Here is a 14,281-nt window from a genome sequence, read left to right on the forward strand (position 1 = left end):
TAATCTAGATTTGATTCTGCCAACTGGCAAAACTGATAAAGAACACAAAAGAATTTTTTCAGAGGCCAAAATTGCAAAGATACCCATGGCAAAAGAACAAGCCCTTTTTTTTGCTAAAAAAAATTAAAAGGAGGAAAAAGACTTAAAAGACTTTAAAATTTAGCTGCATAGTACCTTTCCTCTTAGGACATCTGAAGGGATAGAAGTGTGTGAAAAATGTAGCAGGAAACAGAAGAGAATGTATCAAAGTAAAACAGCTTGTTTATATTGCCTTGGGAAATCACAGGGAATATAAGGTGAATATAATTGTATCAGAAATCCCATACAAAGATAAATGTAATGGAGTGAAAAGAAAATAGACAAGTTTGTAGGGGCAAAATTAGAAAGAAGGTAAAAAAAAATTTATTTAGCAGCAGCAGCAAAAAAAAAAACTCTAAGGAAAAGAGGTTCTTCCTATGTTTCTGAAAAGAGAGAGGAAGGAAGCTATAAAACAATTATTGAACTGAAATGAGTGTCAAATCAATGATGGCGTACAAGACAACAGATTTTAATTATCTCCAGAAAGGAAAAAACCCTCAGTTAAATTATATCTATCTAACAAAGGGGGGAAAACAGGTCTTAAGGGGAGAAAGCACTCCTTAAGAGCCATTAGATGTATTCCTACATTACACAACAGAAGTATTAACTGCATTCAAGTCAGAAGGGGCTTTGCTTCAGAATAGTTTAGGAAATCAGCAAAGCAAACTAAAGGGAGAGGCAAGCAAGGTCCCAGAGGATGGTAGAAGAGCAAATATAGCAGCAACTTAAAGGCAAGAAGAGGAGGAGAAAGCAGTAATTCTAACATAAAAGATAGAAGGTCTAAACACAGTGTAATTAAATTGAACAAGGAAAAATACAGATGTAAAAGACCACTTAGAAAGGGTAACCATAAAAATACTACCATGAAGGAAAGGTGATCAGTTTTATTCCATGACTATGGCAGAAAAATTTTTAAAAATTTCCCAGCTTAACTTGTAGTAAAGGAGACTCAGTGTGAACATGAGGTGAAAGAAATGAAGACTAAATAGCAGAATAAAGAGAAATCCATGTTCCTGGAACTTTTTTAAGAACAGGTTAGACCAGCTCTTGACAAGAGTCATGTGAACTCCAGAAGCAGATAAACTCCAAGGAGGACAGAGGAACTCCAAGGAGGGAAAGCACTCAAAGCCAGCACACGAAGGTGACCACAGCAGGAGTGCCAAGCACTGCCAAGATAACTGAGGAAACAATACAAGAGCTATCACATTTGGTTATGACTTAGCAAGACTGGAATCAACAGGGAAAACTAATTAGGGGCAAACTGGTTGTCTAGGAGTAGCCTGGAATGGAGAAAGGGAGGTGTGAAGGAAAGGACCAAGAGCCACAGGCTAACCAGGTAACACTTCTCTGCTCACCACCACAGCTCAAATGGGGGCAGACAGTGAAACCTGCTGTTCTCAGTCCCTCACAAGAATCAAAGCTCCCTTCTGCTGCCAGGAAAAGTGGGGCTGGGAGGGAGGGTTTGGTGCTCTCCCTGGCACCCAGGGGAACAGCTGGGTACTGAGACAGAGCATCTGAGCATCACCATGCTGGGCCTCGCTCATCCCACCTTCTCCTACCACCTTGCCAAGTTCCCTGTCATCCCTGAACTTCCAAAGCACTTCTGCAGTGCCAAAGGAGCAGAATCTAAGTCCTACAACTCCATTCATCCTCAACATCTAAAAATAATTTCCAGAATATTCTCAGGGACAGTGATCCATTTCTGCCCTGGGGAGTTTCACCAACCTACAGTGCTATGGAAAGATGTAATTTGGTTTTTTATTGACCACTCTGTAATAATTTCAGTGAAATGTCTGAATTGTTGCCAACTTCTCTTTTCATATACAACTAAATCCTTTGACACCTGGGATATAATTTCGGCAACCTTTGAAGGAGATGGGAGAAATGGTAAAACCATGAAGTGCAAGATTCCATCTGAATGAAATTATATCCACCAAATAAATATGCACCAGATAAATTTACCTTTCTGGTCATTATTCATTGTAAACACTGACAGCAAGTTTTATGGACTCTGGATTCACTACAATTTCAGAAAACCATGAGAAGAGGAGATGATGAGCATTTACTTTGAGTCTAGAATGTATTTTAATTGTAGATTTGTTTCATTTACAAAGCAGTTCAGAAAAAAATAACCCTTTTCTCAAGTATCTAAAAAACCAAAATGCACAGCAGTGTCTGAAATCCCTTTTGTCCTGTAATTATTCATTGATTTCTTTAATATAACTTTATGGGCCTGAAATTTGCCTATCTATTCAACTATGCAATGCCACTGAAGACAGCAGTCCAAAATCCTCTGGTCATCTTCAAAATAGTAAGGGGGGAAATACTCAAAATAGTAAGGGGGGAAATACTCAACTCTTAACAAAGACTGAGTGCTTTTGAAAAAAAATGCTGCTATATACTTTGCATCTTAATGGAAAGTCTTTGGATCCCTGACCTCATTGCAAACATCTGTGAATGAAACATGTCCTAATATTCTCCACGGGAGTATCTCTAGAGCTCATGCCACTGTTAAAACATCCACTGAGAAGTCAAAAAAAAAAAAGCCAGAGGAGCAGATGCTGGGAATTATCTTTTCCAGTCACCATACAATCATTTTCTTAGAGACTTACAGCCATTGTTACATAAGCTCACTCCAGAAATGATACATAACATTTGCTAGACTACAGATGAAATAAAAAGGTCACACATCTGGTAACTCAGAGAATATATTCTGTTTCCATTTGGTAATAAATATTTTCCCCATTACAACTTATACTCCCTGTTTTTCATCAGTCACAGTTCTAATAAAAACTGCATTTCATCCTTTTCCTATCAAGAAACTGACACAAGTTAGCTTTCAGTATGATAGCACCTTCTGTGTAAGCATGGGCACCATACCAACAAAGTAAGTTAACACAGTTTCATGGCATTCAGTTTGAACAATGGAAGTGTTTCACAATCCAGACAGACAGCACTGGATTCTGCACAGCCTGCTGTGGTGGTGATCTATCCCTGCTGAAGAGCTGTTGATACAGTCACTGAAATGTGCCATGGAATTGTTAAGTCATCCCTCAAAAGCCTGACATCAAAATAATGTGGTAGCTCATTAAGTATTTTTCACTATAAAATTTCATTAAGATTTTCATTAATTAGATTTGTGCAATTCATTAAAATAAAATACAGTTATGGATGACAGGAAAAAGCAAAGTAAAGACTATACTGTAGTATTATGAAAAGCAAAAGAAGTATTGAAACATGCTTGAGCCAATCTCTACGATTTGGCAAAACAGCTCAAAACACTGAAAAATTGTCTCTCCTATCCAAAGACTGTTTTTAGGAAAGTGTGAAGAACCACACTGACCCTAATTCAGACCTTAATGTGGTTCCAGATCAGAACAGCATACCAGAACAGAACACAACACTTACAAGGAACCATGAATATTACTGGGATCAGGACTGGAAAGGGAAACATGGAAAAAAGAATTTTTCACAAGTTCTTTTATCACTTATTTACATATCCCTGCACTGCAGGCACATCTTCTGGCAGAAGGAAACAGGGAAGACAGCAGATTAGTCTCAGCTTCCTCTCAGTGATGCCAAGGGATCACTGATTTCCAGGAAGGCAAAGATATAACCACATGTCAAATACCAAGAAATGCAATTGCTATCATGTCAGATCTAAGCACATGTCCCAGATGGAGAGTCTGGCCTGACTCAAAAGAAAACTGGGTACACAGCAGCTGCTCTATGAATCACTGCTCTGAAACAAAAGCTGGGCACACAGCTGCTGAGAAGAACCAAAAAGAAACCATCCAGAAGGAAACCCCCATCTTCTGAAAAGTCAGGAAACCCAGGTAGCAAGGTGTTTGGCAGAGCTCTCAGCCCCTGCCCTGTGTGCAGCCAACATGAGCCATATTTCACTAATTACACCCCAAGCAATCACAGGCAACAGAACAGAGATCTTTTACACAATAGAGCAAGTGTCTGCAGCTCCAACCTCTCACTGAAGCTCAAATACAAGGTAAAGGTTTCTAAGTCTGCTACTTCAAATAAAACAGATTGCATCCCAGATCCACATAAGCATTGAAGCCAGAGCTACAGAGATTCTGGATCCAAAGTTGGCCAATTGCCAGAACTTGAGTGTCCCCTGCTGCAGCATTAACTCTTTCATTTGGCTTTTTACTGGAAATGGCAAACAAACTTAGGGTGGTTTTCCCATTCACCCCAGCCATAATTAACCTGGGCATGACTATTTTAAACCAACTCATATTTATCCATCCCTACCATACAGATTTCTTCTTTAATGAGAACAAGGTGTTGTCTGCACTCTAGACTACAGAACCAGAGGCTGCACAATGAGAGCTCCCACTTAAAAGTCAGTGATATCAACACCTTGGTGGTTAACAAAGCAATAAAAGCAATTTCACTAATGTTGATCTCTTTGCTATGTGCACAGCTTTTAAAATCATTTATTTCAACTCACCAAAATTTCTCTTTGTTCTTCAAGATTTTTTAAAAAGTTTGAAAACTCATGAAATGATGCATCTGTAATATAAAATAATACAAAGAAAGTTTAATCATGTTGCAGGATGGCATTGACAAAATATATCCACTCATAGTCACTTCTTACCTACCTATGTATCTTTCATCATCAGTCTCTGCATCACCAATGAATTCAAATTTAAAGTCTCTCAGAGAATGAGCAAATTTTCTCTGGGCTGCTGAAAGGTCTGCAAGAAAAAGAGCACAGGTTGAAGGGTAAGCAGTCATTTTATGTAGGCCAGAAGATCTTTCTATACCTAGAATAACCAACTTTTACAAGAAACTCTTAACACAGGTCTGTCTAAGGACATTACAGGACATCCAGTGTTGCCTAACCCTCTTCTGATAAGACATTTGTCACACAGACTTCTTGATGCAAAGCTATACAGTAGAAAGCACATGTGATCATGTGTATAGTGTTGTGTCTATCCTTACAGTGCACTTCAATTTAGGGCACATGAAAACAAATCTGTAATTACAGAAGTCAAGGGCACAACACTGTAAGTTGTACAGGTTGTCTTGCTCTGCTAACCTAAATTCACTCATATATTCATCAGCACAAATACACATTTTGGAATTTTCTAGGGACTATATATAGATAACTCTGCTAGTGAAACCTTGATACATAAATATACATAAACCCAATACAATAGAATTTTTGCACTTGAACTAGAAATTCCATGGAGTTAAACTCTGCCAAAAGCTAAGTTAAATGCACAGCATTAAAATTAATTTTATATAATAACTGTTTTGCAATAGCTATAAAACATTCCCAGCAATCCAAATTTAACCCATTAACATTTGACAATTTCAGGTCAGAGGCTGCACTCTTGCACTTCTCAGGAAGTAATCAGACTCCATATTCAGTCACAATATCATCATGATAAACCCTCCCTGAAAATCATAAAGCTGTAAATAAACACTGTGCACACACTTTTCTGTTGTGCTGACATGTGCATGTTGGGAATGTCACAAGTTCTGGAAGGATTCAATTGTTCAGGAGGGGAAAAAAAAAAAAAGGATGCATGTCCTGGTACACTTCTACCCAATTGTGAAGGTTTTACTCACATTTTTGTTGTCAGCCAAAGTTAAGGACAACCTAAAGTACTTAGTTAATCTATAATCTTTTTCTTATCACATGCAGTTCTGAAGGGTTAAGAAAAACTCTTTTAACAGGCCACCTAATCATTTTGCTCTTTAATATTAACAGGCACTAAAAGATTACCAGTTGGTCTTTTTTGTTCTAGTTTTAGGAGGGAGGTAATTTGGTTTGGGTTTTTTTTCCTTTTAGTTTGGGGTTTTTTGTTTGTATGTTTTGTTTTACCAATAACAAACAAAAAATCACCTAATTTTATTACCAGTCCTGCATCTGACACATCATGTATTTTATCACATGTCATAGTACAACCCCTTATACTGGAAGTTCAGTTCAACCACTTAAAATGTTAAGTCAAATACTCTAAAAACAGCAAAACAGTCTAAAGTGAAAAAAAAAAAAAAGCTTTTTGTTCCTTTTCCTTTCTTTTCACCCATTTCTCATTAGCCCTCTCCTCAGCCATTGTGTAACAGAGCTGTTCCCTCCTAAACCTGTGCATGTACCCTCCAACATATGATGTAGCAGGATGCTGCAGAGGGTTGAAATAACAAGGATAAGAAGGTTGAAGGAAGCAGTAACCTAACTCCCATGTGAAAGGAAACATGGGTGTTTTAATTCAAATGTCTCGTGGGCTGAACAGCTGCTCATAAAGCAAACAGTGAAAGAAACAAGTTCTGTTGGCTGTGAAAAGCTTAAATAACAAGGTTCTTAACCATCTAATGTTACACTTATTTGTGACCCAGGTCACAGCACAAGGCTGAAAAGAATTTATTTATGGGAGAATGGTTCCAACAACACTCACTCTCCCAAACTTATTAAATTTTCTTGAATCCAATAATCCCCTCCCAAAGCCCTGTCATATGAGAGTCAGTGCCACGCTAGAGGAAGGAATTGTTTATTATGTTTCTCCTACTTGTAGAGGTGAAGCATTCAATCATGTTGAGCAAGGTAGATGCCAAGAGACTCATGCAGCACCACACACACACAGCACCCCCATTTCCCTTCATGGACTGAACAGGTACAATATTAGTGACTTTATGAGCCTTTCTAGACTGCTGTCAAACTTTCACCTCTCTCGTGACAGTGACAGCAAACAAAACTTATGGCCACACCCAGATTCTTTCAGTGCAAAGTCCAACATCTACAATCAGCTTGAGAATGGGCTGAATTAAAACATTCAGCTTCTCACAGGATCAGAAACCCATATTCCTGTATTTCTCATTACTGAACCTGCTCAGGGATTGGAAATTACTGACCCAAGGACTGACTACATTGTTGGAAGCAATAACCTTTTCACACATCAAAGCTATATTTGCAGAGTTCCTCATTTAAAACCATGAAGACACATTAAATTTTTGTAACATATTTCCACAAATAATTTCTGAAATGTTTAAGAACCATTACAGAAAATTTTGGAAACCATCGGTGAGTGGGAGGGACTTGGGGATTTGGGTCACAGAATAACAGCCTGATGGGTCAAGAGAAGCTGCAGATACTATTGAATCAACACCTGGAAGAAAACAAGAAGATATTTTCTGGATTTTAAGAACTTGGCACTTTCAACAAAAGAAGTCACTGGAGCAAAATCAAAATCAAGTATCAAGTAGCAATGGAGGAAAACTTTCTCAAAAGGTCCGAGCAAGAATACTGATTTCTTTTTTGTTAAGGTATGGGAAAAATTACAAGGATGGTGGCTGGAAACAAACAAAAAAGGAAGATAGCATAGCTTTGTGGTGGATTTTCTTGCCACCTGACAAACCACAGCCAGAGTGAGATACCTGAGACTACTTGCAGTCAAGCCTTCCATTGTGGGACAAACATCATCAAACTGCTCTGATAAATTCCAAATGTCCTACAATACATACACATAAGTTCACCCAACTATAAGCATTTATAAAAACAAACTAGATGCTGATATCATTGTAAGTACTATAGTGTCTGACTATTGTGCTACAATTTAAATGCTGAGCATTGTTGCTTGAATTAGAAATTTCATAAACATAACTTGGCCTTCTTCCATAATGTGTCAGAAGACCTTTACTAGAGCAAGATGATTTGTCTGGCACTGACAGATACATCCTAGCATTGTTGCAGACCAGCATGAGAGCCTGCAGGACCAGTGTGTGTTATTTAGCAGACTGTAAACCCGAATGGATTGCAGCTACAAACACTAGAATAAGACAGCACTTGAGTACAATTAGGTATCAAACAGCATGAGCAGTTAACTGGTTAGGTGAATATTGCTGTGGCCTACTGAAGAGTAACTATTTTTTCCCTTTAATCTCCACATTTTACAAAGTAACACCAAACTGAAAGATAAAGGAAGCAGCAATAGGGTTGTTGCTTGTTACAAGCTGTGGTTATCACTGAAAAAGGAGGAACAGGGCATTCAAGATCAAAGAGTGCTTTAAATATCAACCAAACACTAACACTGCTGAATACAATGGAATCCCGGCAAACCCATAAGGCAGAGTCATTTCAAAGATTCACCTTCTAAAACACTAAAAGAAACTAAGCATCTGCTAAATGTTTTGGCCAAAAGGCTGAAGACAGATTTCCAAGGAGAGAAGGGAGGGGACCCAAGGACACCAGGGCTTTTAATTTTTTTTCTTTGGCATTATTCATATCAGTACAGCTTTTCATTTTTTCTTTGGCATTGTTCATATCAGTACACTGTACTTCTTCATGTTCAACGCAACTATTTAAAAACAGAGCAGAAGAAACAGGAGCAGCTGCCTGCTTCCTCACCTTGCTCTGAAACACCTTGGTAACAAGTGCTCCCATGAGTTTGTCCAGTGACAGATGCACTGCCAGTAGCCCACACAAAAACCTCGATATTTTTTCCATTTGGATTTGAAAGAAAATACTTTTGTTCCTTATCTGAGTCGAGCTGAGCCAACATGACACCATTAGTTGCTGGGTGGTGGCCAAGCCTCACTTAACAGCACCAGAATCCAATGACTCCCTTTAAGATCAGTACTAATCTCAGTGCTAGCCACACAAACCAGAAGTCTTGCACAAAGCCTGACAATATTGCTTTCTAAAGCTATTCTGGATCTCTTTTGGAAGGCAGAAGAACTACACCCATTTGTATGAGTGTTACTATTTTTCTACAACAATATATACATTTCTGCATCAAGCTTTTAAGAAGGACTGGAATTACATCACCATTCCTCAATCCTAACTTCAAGTTTCACTGACTCTTAACAGATACACTCTGGGAATGAGAGATCTCCAGCAGCTTTATTTAACATGGATTAAAACTGCTCTGGCTTCATTGAACAACATCCTCCCTAAAAAGCTAGAATGTTAACAAACACTTAGATTTAACTACCAAGATCATCTTCAAGCTATTTTAAGCTTAATCAAGCTAATATTAGATTTCTCAAGGTATTTTCTTTGCAGTAGGCCAAGATGAGGCAAGCCACACACCATCATGAAAAAGGCAAGAACAAGCTGAGCTGAGTTGGCCTCTCCCCTCTTCTTCCCAGGCATCAATCTCCTACAAGAGCCAACAAAGCAGCTTCAGAGGAACAGAGCACTTAAAATAGTTTGTCCAAGAGCTGCAGTACAGATTCATATGACATTTTATACAAAAAATGCACCATCTCAACACTTTAAAAGCAACTCTGTTCCTTTTCTGTGTCCCCTTTCACAAGGTGAAAAATGAATCTAATAATCCATGACACTGAGAACATGAACAGGATTTAGTCACTACCTTAGCAAGGTGGATAAACAGGATTAATTTAGTAACTTAGCAGATGTAGGCCATGTGGCAGAATTCCTAAGAGCAGTGACACATTCCAATTCCCTAAAACTAAATAAACTTTTTACTCCTCATTTTTATCTGATAAATATATTGAAAGAGCCATCAAAACAAGAAAATTTACAATGAAGCTAAAACACGAAGTTACTCATTCCCATCCAAAACCTGAATGGAAATCAAGTTCAAAGGTCTAAGAGGTTTCTGGAGTCCCATTTTAATCATGTCACATCACCCATGGCAGCTCACATGTTTCTGAAAGCTTAGCAATTTTGGCTATGAGGATTAAGAAGTAACGTATTCCTGACTTGTCAAGTGACTCAACTTCCCTCCCCCCCTGCCTCCCCTGCATAATACAGTGCATTTGGTCAATCCCACACCTTTAAAACAAATAAGTAAAAGCTCAACCTCTCACCATTTCAGTTTAATCCAAGTAGCATCCTGCTCATGCTGGCCCCAAAGACCCCTCTCCAGTTGTCAACAACTTCACACCCTCCTCATTCATATGCTCAGGTCTGAGGCAACTCCACATAAAGTGTACCAAAGTTACAAATTGTTTTACTATTTTGGAAAATCCCGCAGAAATTTTTCCAGGCACGTAAGTGAGAGTTTAAATTTTCAAAATGCAACAAAAAAAGAGGGATGGCAGCAGCAATGTTTTAGGAAAAGTCTTTCAAAGTTTAACTGGAAAAGGGTTTTTTCAAGGTGAAAAAAAAAAAACAAACAGATGCAACCAAACACTTTGCATCAAACAGAAAAAAAGAAATTGCAAGAGTAAAATGAAAAACAAACATCTCTAAGGTAATTTATATGTAAAAACTTGAGATCAATAAGAATTTGAGCAATCTTAATCACTAATGGAATTTTTCTTCTTGACATAGATAAGAACCAATGTCATTCTTCTACTACAGTAAAGTTCAGATTTTGTCACGACTCTCCAAACTAACGACAACAAAGAAGCCAAAAACAAAACCATATTTTTAGTGTTCAATCTAATAAAAAGAGAACTACTAATATCATGGCAATGAATACCATTCTTCCAAACAGTGCCTCTTTTAGCAACCTACTGCTCCCCAGTGTTTCTTCTACAGTGCTGGACATTCCCTATTACCAGTTTTACCGCATGCTGGGGTCATTAACTGTGGTGTAATTTTGGGACAAGTAAAATCAGGCTATTTAGTCTGAATAAGTCACATTGTGTAGCACAAAAGACACATTCTAACCTCCCCACTTCTTAAAAGAGAGAACCCAACTCTTGCAAGAATTTTATGATTTTCCTTCTTTCAAATGCTTAATCCCATGGTCTAAATGGCACTATTCCCCATACCAATCAGAACAGGAAAGTTAAAAAAATCTTTCAGATGTCAGCAGAGTAGACTAATTTTTTTCATAAATATGCAAAATTGCTTAGATGCCACAACCTCCAACCATTGTTTTCTCCTACAGAAAGTACACCGTACAATAAGATAAAATATGTATCAATTTATTTATCAATTTTCAATTTTTTTCTTCCTTTTTTTCTCTAGTTCTACAACTTTTATCAGTGAAAACAGACTTGACTCATTTCTCCTCTCTCTACCATTTGAACTACAAGGATACAAACTTCATTATCCTCCACATCACAAAACATGTAATTAACATGTTAATTACCACATATGAAATAAAGTAGCATCTTAGGAGAGTATGGGAAAAGTGCCAAGTCCTGCTGGTATTGTCCCTCAGCTGCACCACACCTTCTTGGGCTCTGGCTATTTGCCTTTTTAGTTGGATCTTTGAAATCTGCCAGCAGCCCTACTCTACCCTGCCAAGGGCATTTTCCTCTTTGCATCAGAGGCGTTAGGCAAAAAAGCACATTTAGTATCTCAGCAATGATTAAGGTTTTTCTAAAGCATCTCCAAGAAGCTCTTACACAAAAATCTTCCCACCCCTCTGCCAGCTCAGATGGTGACTACATCTTTCAGTTCTGCTTTTCAGGAACAGCATAAGTTACATTATGAAAGCAAAAGAGAAGCTCCATTCCTGGTCCTACAATCCTGCAGATAAATTCTCTGCTTCAGTGGTAAAGGAATATTCCTGCAATCACGTTGACATAAGACTTGTATCCCAAAGTCTATGCTGAAGAGCCTTGCAACTCTGAGGGAAGTTCCTGTGAAGCACCACAAAGATAATCTGTCTTCAAAGGAATCAGAACCATCTTCCTGATCCCTACAAACTCTGAGCCTCTAACAATGAAATAGAATGAAAGAAATAATAAATTAGAAAGCAAAGGATAAGGAAAAACGGATTTGCAGTGCATGAAACTATGAGAGCATTCCACCAAATTCACATGGTTCCCGAAGATAAAAACCAGCAGTTCAGGATTTGCTGCAAAGGTTTCACTTTGCCATACTGCACCAAATGGCAGCAAGAGGGACACCACTGTTCTACAGTCTGTTCCCAAGAGAAAACTCTTCATCAATCCAGAAGCAATGCTGGAACACACAATATCAAGTACTTATACAATCAAAAGTTTCCCTGGCAAAGCTTCCTACAATATCTGCAAGTCTTCAAGTAGCCCAGACCTGTAAATTGCGTTCCAAAAGTGACTGCATTAGACAATGTGAAATGAAAAAATTCTTTTCAGAGATCCAGATTTTACTATTATTAATGTGAAGATATATGAATTCAGAATGTGAGATTACACCACTAGTAACAAATTCTGAAATGGAAATTTAAAACTGATAGAATTTATAAAACAACTCTGATCACTAAGTAGATCATAGATTTCCAGATGTTTTATTCTTCAATTTAAATTCTTGACAAACACCACAGATTTAAGGGCCTTCTGTATTACTGCTGTTCAGTAGGAAGTAAATCAGAAGACCAGACTACTTAAGGATGAAAAATTGTGCTAGTTAACTGAAAACATTCTCAACTGGGAAACTCCATAAAGCACTTAGAAGAAAAAAATTTGTTTATTCTACAGATACTTATCCAACATCAGCATTCTGAATGTTTAAATTCTGGATAATTGCTTTCATTCCCAGACTGAGTTCCCAGACAACGACAATGTTTACATAAAAAAGAATATATTGTGCTGAAATACTGTTTTGATTGCAAAAGAAAAATAGGAATTGACTGTTGGTCAGAAGTTAAATTTTGCCATTATAGTCTGCAAATTATAAAAGAAGTTTGTGGTCCAGGGACAACCCCACATAATCCAATCCACACTGTGAAAATGGGCAACGAAGCATTAACCCCACACAACTCATCTTAAGTGAAATAATCACTGAATTCAAAGCACTTTTCTAAACCCAAATAACTGACAGGACACGTCTACTTTCTTCAGTCAGCAAAATTTGCTCATGGCAGTCAGGTCAAGTTGTGACATCAAACCAGCAGACGTCCCGACCCACCACCAAGTCACAGAGATTCCTCCTTCAAGAAACAGGACTGACTTCATTACTTGAAGTCTCTTCTTGTAGAAAGCACATGTGACCGAAACTTCATGTGGTTGGGAAAGCTGGAAGAGAAGTCCAGCTTAGCCTGGAACAGGAAGGTCACAACAAACACACCAGCTTGCAGGTTTTTCATGTGCCACATCTGCTGCCACTGAGCAGACATCATCTCAGAGTTCACATCCAAGAAATATTTCCAGCAAGACCTTTTTTTGCAGAAATGTCAACATTAAATATTAAATACCTTTGCAGGAAAAAATATCATTCATATGTTTTTCCCTCTAAAATGGCAGATATCTCAAAACTTTGTCACTTGTATGGAATTACTACCTAAATATTTGCATACGTAGAGAAAAACCAAGAAGGAGATCAAACTTGCATGATACTGTGATTTCTTCACAAGAAAACACGTCCAAACATGCATCCAGCACAACTGCACACCTATAATTAGGGTGTTAAATCAAATGGCTACCAAATACTTCATCATCAGTAAGCCCATACAAGGCTCAGAAAAGGAAAGTTCTATTTTCACCAATTCCTCTGCTTATGAGTCATGAACGTTTAGCAAAACTCTTCCAGTATGCAAAGACTTGAGACAACACAGCTTCATTTTCCCAAGTGCAACAGGATTCAAGTGGGAGACGAGAGAGGAAAACACAACGAGAAATCAGATAAATTTGAGCAGCTGAGATCTATAATTCAACACATAATGACCAAGTGCCCAATCCTTGGGCTATTTATTTCCTTATTTATTAAAAGATGAATCTTCAGCATCAAGAAGACAGAATGACCACAACAGACCCTCATGGAGAGTTCAGGAATAACCCTGCTGCAGCTTGACACAGAAGTGAAATTAATCCAAGTTTTGACAGAGAAAACAGCTGGCAGCAACTGTGGTGCAGAGGACAGCCTGTACCTCTGTCATATACAGTTTCCAGAAAAAGCAGCAGACAGCACAGCAATGGGTAACTTAACATGATTTTTTTAAAATTTGGGTAAATTAAAAAAAAAAAAGCCTTATTCCACACCTTTCCAAAATTGTCAAATAAGGACTTAAAGTGCAAAGTGACACAACAGTTGTGTGTCAAAAAAAATTTTCCTGACAGCTCTAATATGAGCTGTTTCTGACTAAAACATATTAAAAATGAAGCTTCTGATTCGGTCAGACCAAAGCCTTACATGAACACAACAGAATATTTCAACATCTTTATTGTGAGTACAAGTTTCCTTTAAATAAAAAAAGTTACAGGAAGCACCAAAATACATGAAACTTTACTTTAAAGGATGAGTTTTATATTCCCCTTTCCCTGCTCTCACTGTTGTTCTTTTAAAAAATTTATTGCTAGAGAAAGCCCAGATGTCCCAGTCTCATTTCACCTGCCA

General features: G+C 37.9%; 1 protein-coding gene across 1 annotated transcript in view; it reads right to left on the reverse strand.

The window, feature by feature from the left end:
- ARHGAP10 (Rho GTPase activating protein 10) overlaps positions 1 to 14,281 on the reverse strand; it is a 138,029-nt gene that overhangs the window by 92,043 nt on the left and 31,705 nt on the right. Inside the window, exons 2-3 of the mRNA XM_036382758.2 lie at positions 4,695 to 4,790; positions 4,544 to 4,605 (exon numbers count right to left, since the gene is read on the reverse strand). Of these exons, the coding sequence (XP_036238651.1) occupies positions 4,544 to 4,605; positions 4,695 to 4,790 (158 nt within the window). The remainder of the gene's footprint in view (positions 1 to 4,543; positions 4,606 to 4,694; positions 4,791 to 14,281) is intronic.

The sequence above is a fragment of the Molothrus ater genome, chromosome 4, assembly GCF_012460135.2.
Source record: "Molothrus ater isolate BHLD 08-10-18 breed brown headed cowbird chromosome 4, BPBGC_Mater_1.1, whole genome shotgun sequence".
NCBI lineage: Eukaryota > Metazoa > Chordata > Aves > Passeriformes > Icteridae > Molothrus > Molothrus ater.